Source organism: Oryx dammah, unplaced genomic scaffold, assembly GCF_014754425.2.
Source record: "Oryx dammah isolate SB20612 unplaced genomic scaffold, SCBI_Odam_1.1 HiC_scaffold_27, whole genome shotgun sequence".
Lineage (NCBI taxonomy): Eukaryota > Metazoa > Chordata > Mammalia > Artiodactyla > Bovidae > Oryx > Oryx dammah.
In genome coordinates this window covers 72,947,084-72,974,006 of record NW_024070211.1, presented here as the reverse complement: position 1 = coordinate 72,974,006, position 26,923 = coordinate 72,947,084, and the positions used below count along the sequence as shown (strand labels likewise).

The 26,923-nt window shown below is 42.5% G+C and overlaps 1 protein-coding gene across 2 annotated transcripts in view; it reads right to left on the bottom strand.

The window, feature by feature from the left end:
* The window catches only part of MGAT5 (alpha-1,6-mannosylglycoprotein 6-beta-N-acetylglucosaminyltransferase), a 394,846-nt gene that overhangs the window by 141,463 nt on the left and 226,460 nt on the right, over window positions 1–26,923 (bottom strand). For both annotated transcript variants that reach the window (XM_040228417.1, XM_040228416.1), the window contains exons 5-9: window positions 23,225–23,301; window positions 22,265–22,354; window positions 5,381–5,452; window positions 2,437–2,598; window positions 81–250 (exon numbers count right to left, since the gene is read on the bottom strand). In XM_040228417.1, the coding sequence (XP_040084351.1) occupies window positions 81–250; window positions 2,437–2,598; window positions 5,381–5,452; window positions 22,265–22,354; window positions 23,225–23,301 (571 nt within the window). The remainder of the gene's footprint in view (window positions 1–80; window positions 251–2,436; window positions 2,599–5,380; window positions 5,453–22,264; window positions 22,355–23,224; window positions 23,302–26,923) is intronic.

Below are 26,923 nucleotides of genomic sequence, written 5' to 3'. Positions count from 1 at the left end.
TACACACTAATAGAGGGCTGTAAGAGTTTACAATTTCTTTTTTGTATTCTGATTTTAAAATTGAAAAGTAATCTCCTTACTCCTTGAGCTCTGCCAGTGAAGCTGAAATCCTAATGTCATGGCCCAGTAAGTACAGAGATGTAATTAAATCACTCCACTGAACTAATTCACCAAGAGGGCCACCACTGAAAGCTGTCTCTGCAATCTTAAATCCAGATTCCTTAGTCAGGAGGCCCAGGTGAACAAGGACCTGAAAAAAAAAAAAAGAGGGACATACTGATTCTCATTGGATCAAGTACAAATTCCACAGTAACCTACCAAAAAACCACTCACCAATTCCAAAAATAAAATCTCAACATGGAGTAAATAATTTTTCTAGAAGTTAAATAGAAAGAAAGGAAATGATCTCTCATTGTTGTTTTAGAGAAATAGTCATTTCTGCATTCGGTATGGCTTTGGACAGATAATCCTGCTTTCCAAAGGTAAAAAATCAAGATTAAAGGACAGTCAACCAGGACAATAAAATATCTTTTAACAATAATGGGCTTTTTTGCCACAGATGGAATATTTTTAAGCTTTTAACATGATAAATTTCAAACACTAACAAAAACAGATATGACAATACAGTCAATTCTGATGTACTTAACAATTACTGACTTCAACAACGATCACCTCCTGACAGGTCTTATTTAGTATACACCCCTCACTTTCTCCCAACCCCTCCAGCTTATCTTGAAACAAATCTGAGAGAGCCTATCATCTGTAAAAATCTCAGCTGGAATTTCTAAAAGAAATACATTTTCACTTAAAAAATACAACTGTAATATCACTGTCACCCCTAACACAGCTATTAATTTCTTAGTATCATCCAATATCCAGTTAGTGCATACACTTGCTCAACTGTCCCTTATTTTTCCCAAAAGCAGTTATTTGAGCCAGAATTCAAATAAAGTGCATAAACTGTAATGTCTCATACCTCTCTTAGCCTTCTCTAACTGTAGGTTAACTGCCTGATCTTCCTTTCTGGGAGGGAGAGGAGCTTGTAATTTACTTGTCAAAGAAACTAGGTTGTATTTCCAGAAACCCTCTAGGTTTCACTGACTGTAAAACAGATTTTTCTGTCCCTTGTATTTACGGTAAATCAATAGCTACAGCTGCAGCCATGATCAAATTTGTATTTGATTTTTTGGGCAACACTACTTCATAGATAGTGCTGTGTACTTCCAGTGGTAGGAACAATATCTGGGCGTTTCTGTTTTGTGGTGTTTGGAGCTACTGATGATCACTAACTAGATGCATTGATCCATTATGGCTTGCCATTGATGACATTCTATCATTCCTTCTACATTCATTAGCTGTAATATTGGTACTTCTAGAAAGAGAAAACTATCCCTCATGGACAGCTTACATAACAAAAAACCTGGTAAATACCTGATTATTTCCTTTTACTTATTGGTTTTCAAAACAACAGATTTGTTCTTTAGCATTCACTAATGATGACAAAGGAAGATTTTAAAAAAAAAATATGTGTATTATTATACATGAAATGAACATAAGTATATTTGATGGGTTTCAGTACACTGCAGTTATTATTCTTACTGATTACCAAATTGTGCCACCTTGGGCAATAGGAGGCTATTAAAGTTGGCTTTCAAGTTCTTTGAAAAAATTCTAGTAGTTTTTGATAATTTCTTTTTTTCATATATAAAAGATATTATGCTCACATGAGATTCATATTTAATACATATCAGTCAGTATGTTTTAGCTGACAGTGAGAACCTCAGTCAGTATGGGTTTCCACGTGTAAATTCAGAGTAGCAAGGCAGCTTTTAATGTGATTCAACTGACTGCAGTCTGAAAGGAAAACAGCGATGTTAGCTTAACTAAACCTAGGGTATAAGAGCTTCACGCTCAGGGATATTACAAGGGTTTCCCAAGCATCTCCTCATGAACGTCAAAGCAAACTGGCTCAAGTTCAATTTACAGTATCTCTGTCTCAGGAACACGAGCAGAACCGCCACCAAACAGAGCAGCAGTGAGACTCACCAGCTGGTTGCACAAATGGCAGAACGGACAAATACCCAGAGTATGAAACTGTCATGATGATGTAACAGGAAGTTCTTTAAGGTTGTATTCGAGTAAAGAAAAGAGAATTAAACTTCCTGATGCTACTGAGAGTGACTCAGATGGTACATAGGAAAATCTTACAGGCAGATAGTCTGCCTGGCTTCACTGAAGAAAAACATGTGCTAGTTCCTGCTAAGATTGTTGTAAACCGGGGAAAAAGCCCAAAAATGGCTGTACAGGAAGACCCTGTGTAGACTCGCCCCCAGGGAATATCACTGGGGACATGACATTTCTCTTAGTCTCGTCTCCATGAATATCAAATTTTCAAGAAACTGGCATTCAGCTGAAGTGAATTAATCAGAAACTCACTTTCTTCCGCTTTCTCTTCTCAAGATTCTGCTTCACTGCCAAAGACTTGATTGCTTGGATCCACGCATCAGCCATTCGCCGGATCCGCAGTCTCATCCATCGGAATTCTTCATGCTTTTTCATCATACTGTAGAGAATATTAACATCTGTACGAATTTCTGCCTAGAAACAGAAATTTAATAAAAATGAATAGGAGATAAGAAGCCCAAAAGCATAATGGTTTTCATGATGTGACGTTTGAAAACTTGAAAGAGAGAGTCAATTAAACGTGTGGCTTCAAAAGGGAGTCTGGTTCACTGAAGAGCATTGCTTGAAGGTTCTGGGGCTGCAAACTGAGGCAAAGGGCCACTGACTGCTGCTCTGCTATATAAGGGACATCATTAAACAATTAGAAGCGGAGAAAAGCAGCACAGGCATTGCCAAGCCCTGAGCTAGGTCAAAATGTGTATTTTACAGTGAAATGTGCTTGATGCATCTTGAAATTGTCTGCACTCAAATTTATTGGCCCTTTGGATCTACTTCGGGGGAGCAGACTCCTGGGAAAACTGAAGTTTATCCTTAACAGGCTACCTGCCATTGTGGAGGCTGAAACAAAGCCTCATTCCGTCCACAAAGTAGGAAAATACATGCTAACCCTCTAGTCTTGCCCCAATCCAAATAAACAAAAGTTTATTATTTTCTACAAGGAAATTAAAAGCCAGGAATATCACTTTACTATTGTAACTGAATGAAATTTTTAATTCAAGCCAGAATAACTTAAAAGTCAGAAAGAGTATTTTTCTACAATAGCTGGATGTAATCAGTGATTGAAAGAACAGGGAGAAATAATATTAGTATTTTTTTCATATAACATCTAAAGAAACCATGCTGAATCCATCTTTCAGCAGTCACCATAATTGATTCTAAACACTCATCTGACCATGCCATGACTCAATTATGTCCCAAGAATCCCATGGTCTAAGTGAGGCTCAGCAAACTGGCTCTTTGACCAAATCTTTCTCAGTTCAGTTCAGTTGCTCAGTTGCGTCTGACCCTGTGACCCCATGGACTACAGCACGACAGGCTTCCCTGTCCAACACCAACTCCTGGAGCCCATTCAAACTCATGTCCATTGTGTCATGTGATGCCATCCAACCATCTCATTCTCTGTCGTCCCCTTCTCCTCCCGCCTTTTATCTTTCCCAGGATCAGGGTCTTTCGCAACGAGTCGGTTGTTCGCATCAGGTGGCCAGAGTATTGGAGTTGCAGCTTCAGCATCAGTCCTTCCAATGAATATTCAGGACTGATTTCCTTTAGGATTGACTAGTTAGATCTCCTTGCAGTCCAAGGGACTCACAAGAGTCTTCTCCAACACCACAGTTCAAAAACATTAATTCTTCAGTGCTCTGCTTTCTTTATGGTCGAACTTTCACATCCACACATGACTACTGGAAAAACCACAGCATTAACTAGACGGACCTTTGTTGGTAAAGTAATGTCTCTGCTTTTGAACATGATATCTAGGTTAGTCATAGCTTTTCTTCCAAGGAGGAAGTGTCTTTTAATGTCATGGCTGCAAACACCATTTGCAGTGGTTTTGGAGCCCAAGAAAATAAAGTCTGTCACTGTTTCCATTGTTTCCCCATCTATTTGTCATGAAGTGATGGGACCGGATGCCATGATCTTAGTTTTTTGAATGTTGAGTTTTAAGCCAACTCTTTCACTCTCCTCTTTTACTTTCATCAAGAGGCTGTTTAGTTCTTCTTCGCTTTCCACCGTAAGGGTGGTATCATCTGCGTATCTGAGGCTATTGATATTTCTCCCGGCAATCTTGGTTCCAGTTTGTGCTTCATCCAGTCCGGCACTTTGCATGATGTACTCTGCATATAAGTTAAATAAGCAGGGTGACAGTATATAGCCTTGACGTACTCCTTTCCTGATCTAGAACCAGTCTGTTGTTCCATGTCCAGTTCCAATGGTTGCTTCTTGACCTGCAGACAGATTTCTTAGGAGGCAGGTCAGGTGGTCTGGTGTTCCCATCTCTTTAAGAATTATCCACAGTTTGTTGTGATCCACGCAGTCAAAGGCTTTGGTGTAGTCAATAAAGCAAAAGTAGATGTTTTTCTGGAACTCTCTTGCTGTTTTGATGATCTCCTTCTTTCCTGATGATCTTCCTCATTGCCTGTTTTTCTACATAGTTTTGTGAGAACACAGCCACGCCCACTCATTTGCATATGGCGAGGGCTGCCCTGTGCTCAAGGTCAGAATTGAGTAGGTATACAGAGACTTTCTTATGGCTTACAAAGAGAAAGTATCTACTATCTGGCCTTTCACAGAAAAAGTCTGCTGACCTCTGAGGAAAAGAATAAGGGCTTGAGTTTTTAATATGAAGCTTTTCACAGCCCCTACCTACCTTTCCCATCTCTTCTTCATTCTAGCTCATTCAGACCCCTATGGCCTTGTCCCAGGCTCTTCTCCTGAAAATGCCAGGCTCTTGTATGGGCACCTTTTTAACTCACATCAGAGACATCTTTCTCTCCTTGATCTGGTATAAAGTCATTCATCACTTCAAATTCAACTCCAAGGTCATTTTCTCTTTACATCTCTCCTGACCCACGCAGGCTGTGATGGCCACTTCCTCACTAGTTTCCATGGGCCTGTGTTTCAGTGTCGACATGGGTACAGTCACCATTTACAACCACCACCTTCATTACCAGATCACTGGGTACCTCCAAGTCTGGTACCAGGTCTTACTGACTTAGGAACCCTCAGAGAACTGCTCAATAAATAAACATAATGGTAACGGGGTTGATGTGGCCACTCAAATTTCCACAGGGCTGGGGACAGAAGTTCTTCAGTTTACTATTATTTCAGATTACAGCTGGCATCTCTAAAGTCTCTACATGTACTACTTGGCAGCAGCCCCAAATCACAAGCCAGGTAAGAGGTTTCCAAAACCACTTACCAATGAATTATGATCAGCTTCTTCATAGGGATTTTTTGCTCTCCAAGGTAAATGGGGACACCAATTTTCAACCTGAAAAACAGGAACCAGAGACTCTAAGTATGCCGGCTCATTTGCAAATGAATTAACGTCTGTGCCAAGCCGGAGCACAGTGCCTTGTACACAGAAAGTGGGTTATTGTTAATACCATTATTAGTCAGACTCCCACACTCTTAGCTAGCAACCCAGAGAGGTCTGCTCTCAGATGCAACAATAACCAGTCAAGGTCCCAAGGAGCCTATGATTACACTGTACATCCATCCTTCAAAAACTTCATAATGACTAGTTCCTTAATCATTTAATCTTCATAATTCTATGCAGAAGGAGAGGGGGGCTCTTATGGTACAAAGTTAAAAGATTTGAACACTGCCGCCAGGGGATAGGAATGCAAAGGTGCTTCTGTGCCATTTATTTAGCAAAAGGACAGGAATGATTTGTTATTTGCTCTGGCGTGTCTGGAAAGGTAACAGCAAGTCATCTGACGCACAGAACTCCATCATTTATCTCCAAATTAGGAATGCAACTGAGAGTTTAAGGCTAACGGATCAAGGCTTCCTCTCATTTTGTGGCTGTTCACTTCACACTATCTCAAGGAACAGGGTGATAAAACCTATTGGAAAGAGAGATGAGGAAAGAAAAAAAACCCTTCAGCAATCTTGTGAGAGCCATTGTGGAAGACTGATTGTTCTGTCAATGCACCAGAGTTTAGAGAGCAGGAGAGGAGGAAAGAGAAAGCAGAAGTACGAAATTTTACAGGAATGACTTCAAAAAAGGTTACCAAAGAAAAATAAGGCAGATTTACACTTTCTAGTAACTGGAGAATGCACTGACTGATATTGATGTCTAACCTCTTTGCCAAAACTGGCCATATAATTCCAAGACAGCATATCACCCATTCACTAATATGAGATTATTAAAGATGGTTAATAAACAGGAAATGAAAATAATGTTTCTATGGCCAGGTGGACCCATAAAAATGAACAGAGCCAGAGGGCGGGGGCATCCTTGGAGGATCATGGAGAAGGCAGGGATGTAAGTGAAGTTATACTTTCAGGTCAGCAATGCAGAGTCAGAAAGCTGGTTAGCCCCCCAGCTCTGGGCGAGTTTTCAAAGAAAGCAGTTCCACTATTCTAAAATAAAGCAAGGTGATTTTGACTAGGACCCAAAATAATTGGGCAATTTGCATAAAGCCCTCTGCTGCTGCAAGTGATCTGAAAGCAATATGCAGAGGGCAGCTAAGTTTGGGGGTGGGTGGAATTCCTGGATAGGAAAAGTATCATATTCTCTTTTCTTTTTGTGGAGTGAAATTAGACTTGACCAGCTTTGTGAATGGCTTCAGAGACTCAAAAGGACTGCTCATAAGAAAGGTTGCAATGGTTTTTACTCATAAGAAAATAGCAACTTGCCTGAAATGCCTATGTCTAAACACTGAGCACTTATACAGCAGCATCACCATGAAAGGCAAAAATCACAAAGGAAAAGCACTCTATAAGTGAGAAAAGTGAGGAAGAACCAGCAGTGAAGAAGCCTCCAAGGGGACGAAGCTGGTCCCAGCAGCACTGCACACATCTGTGCCTTGTATGCTTAGGCTGGACTGAATTATTTAATTCAAATTAAATTTTTGTAAATGGACTCAGTAAGACAGTGCTTTAAAGCATATTTATACCATGAAGGATTCAAATAGATTGCTGACCTGACTGCAAGAACTTCCATTGCACAAAAAAGCATGAGGGTGAGCGAGCAGGGCACAGATTCATAGTCAATCCCACATTAAATAAATAACAAAATGCACACAGCAGCATGTCAGAATAAAAAATGTCCTCATGAAGAGCATGATAGGGAGAGATGAGACATGACTATGAATAAAGAAAATCAAGCAAAAGGAGACACATTAGCGAGATCAGATAAAGGAGAGTACATTCACTCCTCTGCCCTTCGAAGAATCTTCCAAAATTTACTCTGATGAAAATACAGTCCAAGGTGATCTTCTAAAGTATGACTGCCCTACAGAATACTCAAGACTTAATTCCTCTTTGAAACTGATCATTTATCTCAGTTCTTCTTACTCTAAATCACTGGATAATACCATGTGAGATTTCAAGGGCATCTCAGAAAGTATGGGAAATGGAGTCAGTGTATTTTGAATTTAGCAAGAAATCTTACCATTACATACACACTCATAAGAGAGGAAAAATCCATTCTGAATATCTTGACCCAGAATGAGGACAGTGGGTTTTCAGGGTGGCTGTTTCTGTACACAGTGATAAGCTAACTGGTTAACAAAATAATTAAATTATACATAAATCAATTACTCCATGGGGAGTGGAGTAAAAAAACAAAAAAACAAACACATTTCTTTCTGAAATCTCAGTGGATTACCAGGACTGGAAGAAAGCCAGCACTGGCAGTAACTCCAAGTATTGAAACAAAACAGCCCTCAATGAGCAACATTTTCCTAAATAAGAACATCATTGACAACACAGGGAAAAATCTTGTTCAGGGATTTTAATTCAACTTCCTCATCCCTAACTGTTTTGTCCAATCTACCCTGGCTCCCTAAATGTGTCTAACCACCCAGCATATCATCCTACCTAAGAAAGCTGGACCCCAGGGAGAGCCCCCTGTCTTCCTGATCTGGAAGCTCTTCTACTTTAACACATTCTTTTCATCTTAGTGTTCTTCTGGCTCTCAGAACCCCAGGGCCCTATTTCTGCCTGTGGTCACCTACTGGCTTGGCTACAATTTTCCAACTGCAACCTTAGAGCTCTCTCTGGGATTAAATCTGTGGTGCTGGACCCTCCCACTGCCTACCCTCACCTCTACCCAACTCCTGCAAGCTGGCAAGTCCTCGGTCAAGCCCTCTGCCAGGGAAGGGAATGGGCAGCCTTAAAATCTCCCACAGATCACTGTAGTGAGTCTAAGAATTGAAAATCATCTAAGTTTAGGGCAACACGCATGCAGCAATCAATAGAGAAGCAGAACCGTGACTATAATAACCTTTGATTTGAAGGTGAAACTTCTACAGAACTAATCTTTTTAGTGCACTAGCCCCAGGCTACAAAATAAAGAGGCAGGGGAGGAGAGGGTGAGATGTATGGAAAGAGTAACAAGGCAATTTACATTACTATATATAATGATAGCCAGGGGGAATTTGCTGTATGGCTCAGGAAACTCAAACAGGGGCTCTGTATCAATCTAGAGTGGTAGAATGGGGCTGGAGATGGGAGGGAGGTTCAAAAGAGAGAGGATATATGTATACCTATGGCTGATTCATGTTAATAACAAAATTCTGTAAAGCAATTATCCTTCAATAAAAATTTAAAAAATATGAAGAGGAAGAAGAAGAAGGCAATGGCAATCCACTCCAGTACTCTTGCCTGGAAAATCCCATGGACGGAGGAGCCTGGTAGGCTGCAGTCCATGGGGTCGCTGAGGGTCGGACACGACTGAGCGACTTCACTTTCACTTTTCACTTTCATGCATTGGAGAAGGAAATGGCAACCCACTCCAGTGTTCTTGCCTGGAGAATCCCAGGGACGGGGGAGCCTGATGGGCTGCCATCTATGGGGTCGCACAGAGTCAGACACAACTGAAGCGATTTAGCAGTAGCAGCATGAAGAGGAAATAGAACCAGAAAAGACCAGGCAGGCTAGACCTTTGGAACATGAAGGCATCTCCCAGAGAGAGGGCACAAAGAATCACTTTTCTTGAGCAAGGAGATCTAAAATTAACCAATTTTATTTTTGACATTTCTCCTTCCAATGATTTAAACTTCTTTGATCCAAGAAGGTTTTGCAGCTTCATCAACGTACAACGTAAATCAAAGCAAAGTTCCTAAACAGACATCAGGTAGGTCATACTTACTTTCAAGCTCTCTCAGATTGACAATTCTTACATTTAAGAAAAGAGACACTACCAACAGAGATGCCTACAGCTTGAATTGGATTTTAAAGAGGGAAAAGAAATAATAAAATTACAGCAAAAATGAGTAGGAGATTTAACGTATATCTATGTGTACGTCTGCAGAACTAGACTTAATCTCTGCAGTAATATTCTGTTCTTTTGAAAGAATAATAATCAGGCTCTGACATGGCCTCTTCTCTCATGGATAATGTGAAGGGTTTTGCTTTAATGAATCACTGACACACAATTTCACCAGTATTTTTCCAAGAGTTAAGTGTGGTCAAAAAGTAAATACGCATAAGAAAAGTCTAAGATTACCTCTAGAGGTTGATGTCTTAGATGCTTAGGATTCTCTTTATGTAAATTTTCATATTATGATTTTTTTTTCTTACAAAGAACATTTATTGAGTAATTTTTAAAGGCATTACATTATATAAGCATACAATCATTGACTGAAGGTTTATAGTTCAGTGCATCTGGGAAAAAAACAAATGAACTTGACTGTATCCCATCATTTAATTCCCTGAAGTGCCCTATTAGGTGGGTACCACGCCCAGATTACACGTGAGGAAAGCAAGACTTGAAGGTGCTGAGAAGTGCAGAGGTCCACTCACTAGCGACTTCCCCAGTGGCTTAGATGGTAAAAGAGTTTGCCGACAATGTGGGAGACCCAGGTTTGATCCATGGGTTGGGAAGATCCTCTGGAGAAGGAAATGGCAACCCACTGCAGTACTCTTGCCTGGGAAATTTCATGGATGGAGGAGCCTGGTAGGCTAGGTAGGCTCCAGTCCATGGGGTCACAAAGAGTCAGAGACTGAGTGACTTCACTTTCACTCACTAGTGAGTGGCAGGGCTGGGTGATAACTGAGATCCCGTCCCTGGACCAGAACATGAAATGTCAGAGACACTTTAAAGGGTAGGGACAAGAGGGCTGCTGAATCTGGAATCCACCAAAACAGATTCTATGTCCAACTCCACAAACAACTAGGGGTATAACCTTAAACCATCTGACTTTCAAGTTTTCTCATCTACAACACAGAGGTGCTGGCTTGGGTACTGTATAATAATTCTATTAGCTATGAGACCTAAAAAATATAGTTAGACACCACCATGTGGGTTACCTAGCAAAATGACACAACTGATTATATTCATTAGATAAACTGATGATACACACCTGTATATGCATACACATATTTGCTGTACTGATAACCTATCTAATGTAGCTACTCATTAAGGAACATGCTTAAAAAAATTTAAAAAGAAGATCTCGTTACCCCACTCACGCTCTTCCCAGGCCTACTCTCCTTTTCTAAAGATTCAAAAAGGAAATGCACATGGTAAAAGACGTCTCCACATGTGAGCGGTCCCACTGCCTGGCCCCATCCTCTCCATCAAACACCTGAGCTGATGAATATTTTGGCCAAGTGGCTTGTTAGGAAAGGCTGTGCCTGGGGAAGCAGGTAGATGACAGAGAAGGACAAGAAAACCTACAGTGCACCAAGAGCCAAGTGCTAGGGAAAGCGCTTCACACACACCGTGTCCTCTGGTTTCCACGTAATCATATGGGCAAGGTCGCTCATCATGGCAGATGAAGACACGGGTGCAGGGCGGCCCCATGGCTGGGGATGGAAGTGCCATCTGTCCTGTCCAGGGCCGGCACTTAGCAGGGGAACCAGACATGTGGTTCCTGCAGTCCCATGAGCACGGTCCAGCCTCCAATATCAGAGTAGGACTGCCTAGATCTTCTCCACAGAATTCTTCAGAAAGGGTTCCCTCCGCTCCCGCTGTGGGCAGTGCTGGAAGGGCTGTGATGACAGATGTCTTCACTGTGTGACAGTGATGACAACCTGCTGCCTGCAGCCTTCTTGCCTGATGTCTGCTCTGTGCAGCAGAGGTGATCACCTAATCCTAAACTGGATCACATCCCACACTAACTCAGACCCTCCAGGGGCTTCTCCGTACCCTTAGAATAAAACCCAGAATTTACCCTCAAGCTTACACTGCTATCTCACTCCCCCTGCCCTCCAAACAAGATCCTCCTTCCATAACCAAACACCCGCCAGGTTCATTCCCGCGTCTGGAGGGTTGCCGGACTTGTGAGAAGAGGGGAAAAGATGCTCAGCTAAATTCGAATTTCACACAAAGGATGATTTTTCTTTTTAGTAAGCTGCATGCAGTATTTGTCATACGTGAAAGTGAAAGCACAGTCGCTTAGTCATGGCTGACTCTTTGTGATCCTGTGGACTACAGACCACCAGACTCCTCTGTCCATGGAATTCTCCAGGCAAGAATACTGGAGTAGGTAGCCATTCCCTTCTCTAGGGGATCTTTCCAACCCAAGGATCAAACCTGGGTCTCCCGTATCGTGGGCAAATTTTTTATCATCTAAGCCACCAGGGAACTGCCATTTGTCATATACTCAGAGTTCAATAAATAAAACACTCTACGTGAAATTCATGATCGTGGTGCTTCCTGTATTTTACCTGGTAACCTCACACCTCAGGCTTCGGCATCCACGCTCGTTCTTCCTGGAACACCCTTCCTCCCAGAGTGCACGTGCCTCCCTCTCTTCCCTCCTGCACACGATGCTCTGACTTTTCCTGGGAAGCCTTCCCTGATCTGCTAACCCGGCCACTCTACCTCCTTACTCTGCTTTTTCCTTGGCACACACCCCACATGCAGAAATTATCTGACCTATGGGATGGCTACTGTTTGCTGCCCCAACGAACGTAAGCTCCTTAGGGACTTCAGTTGGCCTGTTCAGTGCTCTTTCCTCAATCTGGAGAACAGGGCCTGGCACACAACAGGTCCTCAATCATTACTTGTTACATACTGAATGAAAAAATGGGTGACTTGAGTGCTAAAGATATTCATTATAAGGACACTCTTTTCCTTTTAAGTGGTACAATGTATTTTCATCATTATATTAGAATCTTTCAACTATACCCTGAGGCAAGCACAGCAGGCTTTACCTTGACCTCAGTGGAGAGAAACCAGTCTGAAAACTCAAGGAAATGTTCTAGGTTACACAGGTAGGAGCTGAATCCAGACAGACATTGTTTTTTTTTTTTTTTAATGGAAAGGCATTTTAAACATGTGTGTACATGTCAATCCCAAACTCCCAAGCTATCCATGCATTTTCTGCAATATGCAGTGCTGCCCCCACCATGGCGGGGAAGGGAGGAATATCAGAAACAGAAAGTATGGAATCAATCATGTGCAAGAGAGCTGAGGGCTGGGAAGGCCTGAGACAGGACTACTCAGGATATTAGAGAAGGGATGGTGCTCTTGCCTGGAGAATCCCAGGGACGGGGGAACCTGGTGGGCTGTCGTCTCTGGGGTCGCACAGAGTCAGACACAGCTGAAGCGACTTAGCAGCAGCAGCAGCAGCAGGACTTCAAGAGAAGCTGCTGTGAGTTTTCATCACACCCCAACCAGTGGGGTTCTAATGAGAGGATGTCAGAGTTTCAAATATTCATCCCAAATCCCTGTGGGAAGAGACCTGTCAATTTCCTTTAAACAGGAGAGGCAACAAATTATTCTTCCGTCATGAACTATTCGGATAATAGAGAGATGCTTCTTACACTGCACAGAGGCAAACTCGGCCCCACTGGGCCTGCATTCACACTGAGGACAGTAGAGCCACAGTCACCCAGCTGATAAAAGTGGTCACACTCCAGTCACCAGGGACAGAGCTCCTCTTTTGTGGCCATGTGCAATTTTGCCTTAGGTGTGCTGCTGCTGCTGCTAAGTCGCTTCAGTCATGTCCAACTCTGTGCGACCCCATAGACGGCAGCCCACCAGGCTCCCCCATCCCTGGGATTCTCCAGGCAAGAACACTGGAGTGGGGTGCCATTTCCTTCTCCAATGCATGAAAGTGAAAAGTGAAAGTGAAGTCGCTCAGTCGTGTCCGACCCTCAGCGACCCCATGGACTGCAGCCTACCAGGCTCCTCCGTCCATGGGATTTTCCAGGCAAGAGTACTGGAGTGGGGTGCCATTGCCTTCTCCATGCCTTCAGTGTAGATCCAGGCAAATAACGCTGAGTGACAATAGGAAAGGGCTTCCCAGGTGGTGCTAGTAGCAATGAACCCACCTGCCAATGCAGGTAGATGTAAGAGATGCAGGTTCGATCCCTGGGTCGGGAAGATCCTCTGGAGAACAGCATGGTAACACACTCAAGTATTCTTGCCTGGACAGAGGAGCCTGGCGGGCTACAGTCCACAGGGTCGCAAAGATCACACACGACTGAAGCGACTGAACACACACACACACACACACACACACACACACACGCAGAACAGCTCTTCTTTTGCAGTAGTATGCGATTTTGCCTGAAGCATCAATTCAGGCAAATAATGCTGAGTGACAATAAGAATAAAAGCTTGGCCAGAAAACTGTGCCTTCTAATATAATTGGCTAATTCCACTCTAACAGTCTAACCCAATCCTCTGCATTCCCCTATAGATAAAATATTAAAGAGCATTATATTAAAATTGTTAATAAGTGCTCAGAATGCCCTTGCTTCATGTCTCAAACTTAATGTTTTTAGCAGATTTTAATCTTAAAATTTTACAAAAACAATTCTTCAAGATTAGAAAGTTGATAGCTGGTGAAGTCACCCACTTAGAACAAAGAAACAAAAAAGCTATCAACTACTTAAAAAAATGCTTTAAATAGTCATTCATTCAATAAATATGTGTGCCAGGCACTATTATTCCTGTAAACAAAACAGACAAAAATCTCTCTGGAGATGACTTTTCATACACCTTTTCTTAATGCTGGATGTTGATGGTCACCCCAAGACCTTTGCACTGACTGTTCCCCCCACCTGTTAAATACCTGTGTCAGACTTCTGAACCTCTTCCTCTCTCACCTCCTTCAATATGGTGCTCACACATCCTCCTCCCATTTTTTCAGTAGGGCATTTTCTGAACATGCTATCTAAAACTGACACCATCAATCCTCATGAGCATTTCGAGTTCCACCTCAGTTTTATTTCTCTCCACAGCTCTACTGTAATCTGAAAGATATATATTTTACTTTTTGTTGCCCGTCCCCTCCTATAAAACATAACCTTAAGAAGTGTTTGCCTTTTGGCTCACTGTCATATGCCCAGCATCCAGAAAATCCCAGTAGCAATGAATTCCCCTGGTACCCAGACTATGGATTGTCTTATTTCCCAGTAAGAGGAACCAAGGGGACTCACAGAAAACACCCAGGGTTATGTCAAAAGGCCTCAGAAGACAATATGCATTGGCCCCCACTGGTCAAAGAAGGAGTAATATGAGAACTAGCAAGAAAATAATTGGAATGGATCAAACATATCAAATATACTTCAGTCAAAGCCTTGATTGAAACAATAAGCATTAAAACAAGCAAGCAAGCAAACAAACTACTGGTCACCAGTGGAAGATGGTAGGAAATCAACAGAGAAATCAAGGTTTCCTTTATGAACTGTTCCTTAGGGTAACCAAATACCAGATGAGGACTCATTTCTCTATACAGAGTATTCCTGATATATTAAGAACGAATCCTGATGAATCCAGGCAGTAATTATCAATGGCTGCTGATATCACAAAAAAAGAAAGAGCTAGGCATTTATGTGTCTCCTGCTAGAAGCATTTAATACCATCCATGAAACAATTTTGAAAAAAATATTAAACCTGACTCAGATCTACTATCAATTTACAGGAAATAAAAGGGTTGGGGAAGCAGGTTATCCAACAACACAGGGATATAGCCATGAAAACTCAGAGTACAACAAACTCTTCTAAGAGTACAGAGTACAACAAACTCTTCTAAGAGTACAGACTACAACAACAGCTTCTAAGGCAAGTAAAGTTTCGTCAGTGAAAAATTACAAGGGGGCACCAACAGTTGTAATTTATGGTCATTGCTTGAAACTCCATTCAAATAAATAAACTTCAGGTTACAACATGGTCTACAAAATGTGAATAGTAATCTGATATTCGAAGATATTATGGAATTCTGTGATTTTAAAAATATGGAACAGTTTTAGTAGTTTTAAAAAAGAGCCTCTTTTAAAGGTATGTAGTGAAACATTCACAGATTATGTGATTTGGGGGATTTGCTTCAAAATAACCATCTGGGAGAGGTGTCAATGAATGAGATTGGCCACAAACTGGCACTTATTGAATCTGTGTCACAGACACACAGAATTTCCTTATATCTGTTTCTTTTACATAGGTTTGACATTTTCCATATTAAAAAAAGTTTAAAACATAAAACTTTACAAATGTCTTCCTGGTATATAATATGAATGATCAGAGACAATGTTTAAAAGTTTGTAAAAGCACAAATTGGAGATGACTGCATCAAAGCCCCACTCTGCCACCTGTTTCCAAAGAGCAAACAGGTAATGGTTTGGGGTTTGGCAAGTCCCTTTTAATTTCTAGAAGGTGGAGGTAAGAGTAAGAAATCTCAGTCTAAATGTTGTAGTTTATGAAAATAATAATTTAAAAAAGAAGCAAAAAAAGATATTACACTAAATGCCGTAGTATGTGAAGCTGACAAACAGGAGTGGTCATAAAAGAAGGAACTTAGGAGAAGGTAGAGGTGGAGGGAAACTGAGAGGTCATTTAAGCTGACGACAAACATTGTTCGGTACAATCAGGATTGTTTTAAAAAAGTGGTTTCTAAAGATGTCTTAGAATTCAGGTAATAAGAGCCACGAAAACACACAGATAAAGAAGATAAAAGTAAAGGCTGAATTCAAGAACTGAAAAGAACAAGATCATAAATCTCTGTCACTTCCTGTGTTGCCAAAAAATATTATCTCACAGAAAGAGAATTTCCTGTGTCAAATGGCTAAACATTTAAAAGGTGTGTGTGGGTACTCTCAGGCAACAGTCTAGTGGTATTTTCAAAGTACTCCCTGCCCTGTCCCAAAATGTTAGTTATATTTTCTCATTCAGGTTTTCTCCTGCAACCTGAACAGTCAATTCTTTACCACGGCCCACTTTGACAAATTAGTCTGTGCGACACCATTTCCAAGATATCTTTAGCAGCCAACATAGTCCATAAATCCAAATCATTGTACTGGTTATTAGGATTTCATTTCATGCTCACATTCACAAACATTTAAGCTTTCAACCTTTGCTGTTGGGCATTAATCTTGGCATTAATCAACGAATTAAGTACGCTGAATTTAAACTCAAGGTTAATAGCACGCTCAGCCAATATTAGTTTTACATATTGCCAAGGGAGAACAGGAAGACATGGAGACCTTTATGCCTGTTGTTTCTGAAACATAAGAAACAGACTGATGAGTAAGGCATGAAATTGCTTCTTTTGTTCCTTTATGAGGGACTCACACATACATGTGGGTGTGCACACAGACACACACAGTCACTCACTCAACCAGTCCAAATTGGCATTTGAAGCAACAGCTTGTACATATCCTAAGATCTAGCAATCAATCACTGGGCAATCGAATGGAAATATAAGTCCTTAAAAAAATAGTACAAACAAATTAAGAAGTCTGGCAGGGTGTGATGGTTGCTAGTTGCTACAATAATCATGTAGACAGCAAAAATGTGTGGGCATCAAATATATCAGCACCATCTATCAATATAATATCAATAGGGGTAAAGACATTTATTTTCAATTGTGTAAAAGCTGACAGCAGTAAAAGACTCTGCAGAGGGCTAAGTTAATAATACCTGAAACAATGACATTCAGAGTAATTACTTTATAGGCTACTGTCTCTAATGGGAGTAGTTACATGGCTCACAAAAACAGATATAGAAAATGAACTGCCCGATGATCTGGAAATGTAAGGCTGGTTAACGGACACGAATCATTCATTTGCTCCCATCTGAGTACTTGGTTTTCATGAGTTGTATCTTCAGGAGAATTGGTGCTGTTTTGGTGGGGGAGGGGGCTAGTAAAATATTAAAATTATGAGTATTTGAAAACTAGCAGTGAAGACTGATCAATGGAAACCAGCTAACTTAGAGCTGTATTTCAAACACAGGTGGATTTGAGAATAGAACTGAACGCAAAGGCAACGATGACAAATGACTTCATTTGAGTTCAGCTTTCATTCGATGTGAAAGGGCAACAGTACTGGTGAGTGCAGAAGTACTAAGCAACTAAACCTCTTAGAGCCTCTAAGATGCAGCTCTCCGAGCTGGGGAGAGGTTGAAATGGCACTGTGCATTTGAGGTGTCAGGTACACACGGGGCTCAGCCACGCTTCATTCTTCTCTTTCTGCCTGCCACCCAAGAAGGGCAATGCTGAGACTTTTGGCACCACACCCAGGCCCTAATACAGTGTCAGACACATTACAAGCATCTGTGGGGATAATGAAGGATAAACACTGATGGCTTTACCTTCTGAGAGTCCCCGTAAGAGGCTGGTAGACTACTAGTTGGTGAGGGGAAGATTAGAAGTTTCAGGGGAAGAAAAATGCAGGGAGAGTGCATCTTCTAAGACTGGTTTGAATTTAAACGCCTCGATTCAACTAGTGACTGACTATGCGAGATTTTATGTCCTCTTTCATATTCATCAAAGCTCTGAAGTTAAGCGTACATGGAAACGAGAACTGGCCCTTCTTCAATTTTTGTTGTTGTTCAGTCCCTAAGTCAAGTCGGACTCTGTGCAGCCCCATGGACTGCAGCACACCAGGTTCCCCTGTCCTTCACTACCTCCCAGAGTTTGCTCAGATTCATGTCCATTGAGTCAGTGATGCTGATCATCTCATCCCCTGCCCTTCAATAAGGATTAAGAAAAGAATCAAAGCCACCAGTGTATTCACTGATGAAGTAAAAAAATCAAATGAAAATGTCTGTCAATTACCTTCCCAACTGCAAGAGTAAGCTGGCATACGATACAGGTTAAATGAAGTAACAAAAGAAGTAAAGTGTGAAGAAAGCAAGAGGGAAAAAAAAAATAGACAAACACAGCACCACAAAGCCACAGATGTTGTCCAGGATTTATAGACTACTAGAACAGAATTAACAGGGTTTAAGAAACATCTCTAATAATTTCACTTTAACAATGGCAAGAGGTACACTGAGGCTCCACACATCCAGTTCATGATTTTAACAAGAACAAGCATCACATCCTGAGAAAGGAAGCCAAGGAGAACTATATTCTTCTATATTACTAGAAGTCTAGGGATCTAGAATTAAATGAGATCGGTGAATGAGAACCAGAAATTCATTCCAATTCTAAAAGGAAATCAAGGTCCCAATAGAAAATGTCCCGGGCTATATGACACTCCACAACTGTACTCAAATAATGGCAACATCAAAAGTCTATCATGCACAGACATAGAAAGCAAACTTATGGTTACCAAAGGGGAAAGGTGTGTGTGGGGGAGGGATAAATTAGGAATTTGGGAGTAACACACACACACTATTTTATATATAAAATAGATAAACCACAAGGACCTACTATATATCACAGAGAATTATACTCAACATTCTGTAATTATATAGGAAAAGGGGGCTTCCCAGCTGGTGCTAGTGGTAAAGAAACCACCTGCCAGTGCAGGAGACATAAGAGATGCAAGTTCGATCCCTGGGTTGGGAAGATCCCCTGGAGAAGGGCATGGCAAGCAACTCCAGTACTCTTGCCTGGAGTATCCCATGGACAGAGGAGCCTGGTGGACTACAGTTCATAGGGTTGCAAAGAGTCGGTCACAACTGAAGCACCTTAGCACGTATTAGGGAAAAGAATTTGAAAAAGAATATATATATATTTCATATACACACACAGACATAGACCTGAAAGTAAGACAACATTGTAAATCAGCCACAGTTCAATAAAAAACCTAAATACCCTCCACGAAAGTAAAGTTAAAAAAAAAACTTATCATGAAAGCATCAGTTAAAATAATTATCATATCATTTATTAGGCTCTACTCTAAGCATGGTCCCATATAGACTCAGGAATCCTCAAGGCAGGATTCTTTAAAAACAAAATTAAAACTTTTATATTATAAAGGAAGAACCTGAGGCACAAAGAGAGCAACTTTTCCAAGAGCACAGAGTTTAGCAAGCATCAGAAGCAGAAGCTGAAATCAGGAGTGAGGCTCTAAGACAGTACTGACTACTGAAAGGCTCATATTGACTACATTTCTTCTCTTATAGGGTACCTATTAAGATGCTTTGAAAAAAGAAAAAAAAATTTCTTTAAGTGCCAGAGTTTCAAGATAATTTTCACATTAAAATTTTGAAGAAGTTCCTAGTTGTTTCCCAGGACCCCTTCCTGGCTCAATTTACCTGTATCCATGCTTTCTCTTCTATTAGGCTTTAAAGATAATGAATGCATAGCATGGTGCCAAGCAAATGAATTCTCAGCAACTGCTGACAATCAATGAACAGAACAGATGTTCAATAAGTGCTCACTGAACTGAGTTCAATGGAACAAAAAGAAAAGTCTGATCATTTGCATAAGAAAAGAGCAGAATAGGTAGAAAGGGCAAACAAAGCACCATTCCATGTCCAGGAAGGAGAAAAAAACAGCTAAAGGTCTGAAACAAGACACCCAGGCTCCAATGTCCAGTCTACATGATCCATCACATCTTCATGCAGCCCAGTCTATCCCACACTCCTCTCAATTTACCTCCACAGAAGTTCCCTCTTCTCTCATCTTAGCTACATCCTTCCTTCCCTTCTGGTAGTGGTAGGGGGGCTGTTTCAGAGGAAGGGAACCAGGTCATACGTAATCGCAGTCCTCTTCATCTGAACCATTCTCCTGCACCTCCCCAGCTCTGGCTCAGGAAATGAAGACCCAGGCTGGAGCGGGCACCTCAAATCCTCTTCCTCTCCCTTCACTTCAGCAGCCCTCCCCAAGATGCAAACTGTTAGGAAGGTGTGAAATTAGCTCAGTTTGTCAATCACGGAGCCCAGCTAGACGGTGGCTAAATTCTATCAAATGGAAATGGGAAAAAAACCTTTTGAAAAGTGAACTAAATGAGGGACCTTTTGCTCAGGGCAGGAAAGGTGCCTTCAGTTGACTTCTCACTGGAGTGAAGGTTCACCCATAGCCCCAGGCCTTACTCCTCTGGAGAAGAAAGTGAGGAGGCGGGCCCCAGGCCACCCAAGCGTGAAACACAGTCAAGTACATGCTACAGAATCAACTTGTCAGCAGCCTGCTAATAAGGTACATCACACACCCAGCTCTCAGAGCTTTTTCATTTCCAAGAGGCATTTTGACTATCATTTACTCTGACGGTTCCCATGATGGCCCTGGGGTGGTCATGGAGCAACCTCATCCAAAAAAAAAAAAGTCTGACTCTTACAGAGGAAAAGAGAAGGGTGCCAAGAGGGACAAATCCCACAGATTCCAGGGCCACATGCCCTAGAGCAATACTGGATTGGCTTCCATCCCCCATCATCTTATGCCACAGAGGAGAGACACCTGAATCCCACAGGGAAAAGTATGGCAAAAACATTTCATTTAGCCTCAGAATGGAGGCATTCTCCTCTCTGCATGGCATCACCAGGGAGAAGTTATTAAGCACTGGTTAAACAACAACAGTACCAAAACTAGGGGTGCAAATAAAAGAAGATGGAAGCCAAGAGCCTGCCAAGCGCACAACCTTAAAAATTAGCCAGCATCCATTCCACAAGCTCTGAGGGCAACTGCCACTGCCCATAAGGAATGGGGGATAGAGCCAATGGAGTTTTCATTCCCTGCCCAGTTCTCTCCTGTAGCTGGCTCTGAATAAAGTCTTAACCCCACCCCACTCCATCAACCTTTCTAAAGGTGAAATGAATCACTGAAGCATGTAACAGATTCCATGTGGTCTGTAAAAATGCCCTGTGACTCTTAAAAAAACAGGCTGCTATTTAAATTCAAGGGTACAAATGAAAATGAAGTTCAGATAAAAAGGTGGGAAAAAGGGAGAAAGTTAATAATTCAGTCTGTAAGTACAATAAATAGCTCACTCAGCCAAGAAGCATATGAAAAGATGCTGAACATCATTAATCAGTAAGGAAATACAACCAGTGATACAACGAGTGAGATACTCCCTCATACCCAGTCACATGGCCATTAGAAAAGAAAACACAGAAAATAACAAGTGTTGGTAAGAATGTGGAGAAGTTAGAATCTTGTGCACTGTTGGTGGGAATGTAAATTGGCGCAGCTGCTATGGAAAATAGTCCAGTGGTTCCTCAAAACATTAAAAATAGAATTACCATATGATCCAGCAACTCTGTTTCTGGATATATACCCAAAAGAATTGAAATCAGGATCTCAAAGAGTTACATGTACACTCACGCTCACAACTGATGAAAGCTGGAGGCAACCCAAGTGTCCACTGACAGATGAATGGGCAACAATATGCAGTCTGTATACATAATGGAATATTCCTCAGTCTCAAAAAGGAAGGGCATGCTGACACCTGCTATAACGTGGATGAACCTTGAGCACACTATGCTAAGTGCGGTCAGCCGATCACAAAAGACACATACTGTATATTTCACTTATAGGAGGACTTGGAGTAATCAGAATCTGAGGCAGACCCAGCAGAACGGTGGTTGCTGGGGCTGGAAGAAGGTGGAGGCTGAGGAGTCACGGTTTGATAGGAACAGTTTCAGGTTGGCAAGATGAAGCGTTCTGGAGATGGATGGATGGTGGCGATGGTTACAGAGCAACATGAATGTACTTAATGGCACTAAACTGTACGCTTTATGATTAACCTGGTAAATTTTGTTATGTGTATTTTACTATTTTTTTTTAATTGGTAAAAAAAAAAAAAGTGAACTCAGACTATTTTTTCCTCAAGGTGGGGGGTGGAAATCATGCTACTTGGGGACAGAGGAGAGCAATGAAGAAGGAAATCATAAACCGTTCATGTAAAAACAATATACATTTTTAAGCTTTGCAAACTCCAGGCTCAGCTACGGAACAGACCGACTACACACATGGACTCCACCCCCCGAGAGACACAAGAAGCCGCTCACCTCACTGAGGTAAATAAAAAAAGAGCAGGTGGACCCATCCACTCCGTATTCTGCGTAGCAGGGATCCGAGCGCCACATATTCTTCATCCACTGAAACAACCAGAGCAGGAAGAGCGCCGGTGAGCGGCCATTCGCTGAGCGGGAGCGTCTGCCTAGAGGCCGTGAGATGGCTCCAGCAGAAAAGCCCAGGAGCACCAGTGGGAGGAATGTTTCCTCAAGAGCAAGTGCCTCACAGACCCTGGCATGAGAGTGCCCTCCCGGAGACCTACAGTTGCACCAGCCCCAGCACGGAGCCTGGAAAACAGCACGGGAATCAAGGCAGGAGCACAGTGCGTACTTGAGTCCCATATGGGAGCCATTTAAAACGCTCTGGGGCTTGTCTCGCCATCCTAAGCGATGTCTGAACAGAAACTTTTCTCTGAAAACCACTGAGCAGGGAGTGGTCTCCCCAAGGTTTGGCCACATAAATGCGGTAAAAAACAAATAAACGTTAAGAGTCAAAGAGTGGCCAACAGAGTCTGGGCACTCAACTGCACGGGCAAATGTGACATTTAAATAACAATCTGGAGACCTCACAGCTGAGGCCTGGGCACTTGGGAGAAGGGAGCTGGACACTAAATCATGGAAGCCCCTTGTCTTTGGCTCTTGAAGCATCACCCGCTGGAGGACGGGAGAGGGAACGCAATTTCAGACACAGCAGGTGCCTGCAACGGCCCAGCTCTTTCAGTCTTACCCGTCAGTCACTGTTGACTAACCCCATGGAGCTGGCATAAGCAGGGAATGGTTGTCATGGCCACAGCCCCAAACTGGCAGGGCTGACACACCCCTTAAATGACTTCCTTAAAGAGGGCTCGATCACCCATCTGCATCGCTGGGGAAGAGAAGAGAGGGGAGGGGAAGCCAGGGGCTGTCAGCGCAGGTCGAGGAGGAGGGGGTGAAAGGACATCGCTCTTTACTTACCTTGATTTTCCCCTCGCAATGGGGGTAGCCATCCATAGGAGGCAATATGCATTTTTCTTGAGCTCCATTAATGATATCTGAAAAAGAGGGAAAAGAACAAAGGATACCATCAAGTTTATGGCAAGTGCGGGGCAAAAAGAGAAACAGAAAAGAGAAGTCTATCCTGGGAGCCATGTTGGCTCTGACCCCTCCAGCTGGTGACATGCTGACTGGTGTGCAGTGAGGACTGGACCCAACCACAGCCAGTCTCCAGGGTGGTCGGAGACCTGTGATGGATGAGGCCAAGTTTGAAAGGAAGAGTCAGGCCAACCATAGTGATTACTTAGAAACTTGCAACTGTGAAACTGACAAAGCAAACAAGTGGGCGGGGGTGGGAGGGGGGAGGAGGAAATGAAGCCAGGAGATTAGGAGGGTCCCTGGGTCAAGCCAGGCTGGGCCACGAGGACAAACTGAGGTCACGAGCAGCTTCAGGAACACATGTGCTTGTCACTTACAGAATTGAAAACAGTGGTACAAATGAACTTATTTACAAAACAGAAATAGACTCACAGATATAGAAATCAAACTTACAGTTACCAAGGGGAAAGTGGGGGGTGTAGTGGAGGAATAACTTAGGAGTTTGGGATTAACAGATACATACTACTATATTTAAAATAAATAACAAAGTCTTACTGTTATAGCACAGGGAAATATATTCAATATTTTATAATAACCTGTAAGGGGAAGGAATATGAAAAAAAAAATATCAAAGAGAAACCATTTTCCTGTATATCTGAAACTAACACAACACTGTAAATCAACTATACTACAATAAAACAAAACACACAAGTGCCTGAGCTGAGGCAGCCCAGGAGAGAGAGAGGTGAAGGTGTGCAGAGGTGCAGAAAGCCCCAAGATGCTTGTGCAAGGTACAACTTCTTATAGACCTGGTTCTTATATTTCCACCAAGATCTCCTTCTTCTTCCAATCTTTCCTCCCAATAAACTCCCTTTCTATCAGCAAGCTCAAGTGGACTCCTATTCCTTGTAACTACAGAATCAAAACTAAAAAGAATGCCCTCTAGAAGCTTACCGTTAAGTGACGGACAACAGACAAACTGGTCAACAACTGAACAGTAGCTTAAAAGGCCTTATATTAGGGAGGGGCCAGGGAAGGATGCTCATACCAGTCTCTAAGCATCAGAGAAGACTTCCTGCATCCAGAGACATCTCGGCTGAGATGTGAAGATGCAGGAGTGAGCCAGGTAGGGGTACATGGTAAAGATGGTGTTCAGCGAAATGTCCACGTGTAGGACCTGATCTGATGAGAGTGAATGAGGGTGAGGTACTGAGATGCGAAGAGCTAACTCCACTGGAAAAGACCCTGATGCTGGGAAAGATTGAAGGCAAAAGGAGAAGGGGGTGGCAGAGGATGAGATGGTTATATAGCATCACCCACTCCATGGACATGAAATCTGAGCAAACTCCAGGAGACAGTGAAGGACAGGGGAGCCCCGTGTGCTGCAGTTCATGGGGTCGCAGAGTTGGACACGATTTAGCAACTGAACAACAACAACTGAGAGTCAGGCAGGACCCAAACCAGAAAGGCCACAAAGACTCCAGCCTCTGTGCTAAGGGCGTGGCTGGTGGAGCATTGAAAAATTTTAAGGAGAAGATAATTATGATCAGGTGTTTGTTTAGGAATGATCATTTTATTTGGAAACTAGGACAATCCTAAACCTACACGCTTCTCTTCTGGGACCAACTATATTTTCCAGACATGCTTGGAAAATGTCCCCATTTCTCACTGCTGACCATTTTCAATTCAAAGTACTGGTCAGAAATTAGATCCCAAACTACAATGTCATTTGACAGTGGTATTTAAACAATGTTGATGGCTGCTAGGGCTAAAACAGAAGTTAGTGCAAAGAGGAATTTTAGTTGTACCTGTTCCTTGAAATTCAGTTCATCGGAGAGTCTAAAACAGAAATCCCAGACCTCCTGATTGAGCCTTTTCAATGAGCATTCCACCTTCTAAGGATAACCAGAGCATAAAATCAGTATCTTCCTTATCATAGGTTGGAGGCTGTCAGTTAGTTGATAACATAAAAAACACTTAGCTTGTTAGACTCTTTGTTTTCCCATCTGTAAAATCAGAATCACTGCACTTCTATTTCATGCAGGTCTTATTAAATAAGTTAACATTTGTAAAAATCCTGGTTGGCACTCCTATCGGCTGGTATCAGAGACCATGGCAGGTGCTTAAGAGTTGGCATTTGCTGTATAATTCCACACAACTTTCAATCGCTATATCCAGGAAAGCAGGGTTTCAAATGCACAGCTGCTTCTGGAAATGAATTCTCTTTGTTTTTAAAATAACCGCAGGCTTGCATGTTGGATCTCCCGAAAGTTCCCCTTCTGTCTCATTCGCACGGCGACAGCCAGCTCCGGTATCCTCAGACAGATGGGCTGCCTTACCAAAGAAGAAAGATGCTTTCCAATGACTACTGCTCCGATGACTAATTCCAATTTTGCTCACATTCAACAAGCAAATAAGAGGCAGCACAGGTTCTGAGAAACTAAGCAGAGTCTAGAACTGCTGAAGTTTGGGGGTAACTGAACATTTAAGGGGATCCTTAGGGGTCAGTAGGCTTTCCAGGTGGTGCTAGTGGTAAAGAACCCCCCTGCCAATGCATGAGACATAAGAGACTCGGGTTCAATCCCTGGGTTGGGAAGATCCCCTGGAGAAGGGCATGGCAACCCACTGCAGTATTCTTGCCTGGAGAATCCCATGGATAGAGGAGCCTGGTGGGCTGCAGTCCATAGAGTTGCAAAGAGTTGGACAAGACTAGAGCGACTTATCATGCATGCATGCATTAGTGGTCAGTATCTCTTTTGTTACACACAATAGGTATTATTCTAGTTCTGGATGTTTGGAGCCAGAAGTTACTGCAACTAAATGAACTGGAGGAATGGTTGTGTGGGGCAAAGAGAAACCACCAGGTATAAAATTAACCAGCAGGTCCATGAAGGGTGCAGGCAAAGCCTGGTTGCTGGCAGTGTGGGCCCACTTCATCTAAGAATTTCAAGGAAAAAAACTATGTTATGCCAACTTTTTCGGCAAAGGGCTAGACAATAAATATTTAAGGCTGGGTAGGCCACATGGTCGCTGGGATGTAGCAATCACAACAGGGGAATGGAATGATATGTGTGGCTGTGTTCCAATAAAACTTTATTTACAAAAACAGGTTCAGACCCTGGTGTTTGCTATGCTAAGAAAACCCCCGAAAGAGGATCCTCGCTTCTTCAAAGACCTGCTGAACTGACGTTTTAAAGGACATCTGCAGGTACTCTCCTGCCAGGTGTGCCCTTCCTCCACGCACGTAAAGCCCTTCCTCCTTTTTAAAACCGAGTTGGAGCATCCATCCCCACCTGAAGAAAGCCGAGATCCTTCCTCCCTATCCCCATGTTCAATCAAGACTGAGTTAGGATTGAGGGCTGCCCCTTCAGCTCCTGGCCCTCCCATGGCAGTGAGCAATCCTGTTCTCTTTTTTGCATCTGTCTACCCCCTTTCCTAGGACATGAGAGCATTGTGGGAAGGTTACGTCTTTCTGCTCCATCACCAGGCATTCAGCGAGTGCTGCTGGACTGAACGAACACTCACATGTTCTGCCTGACCACCCCCACCCCACCCCCCGCCCAACACCTGACACTTTGGATC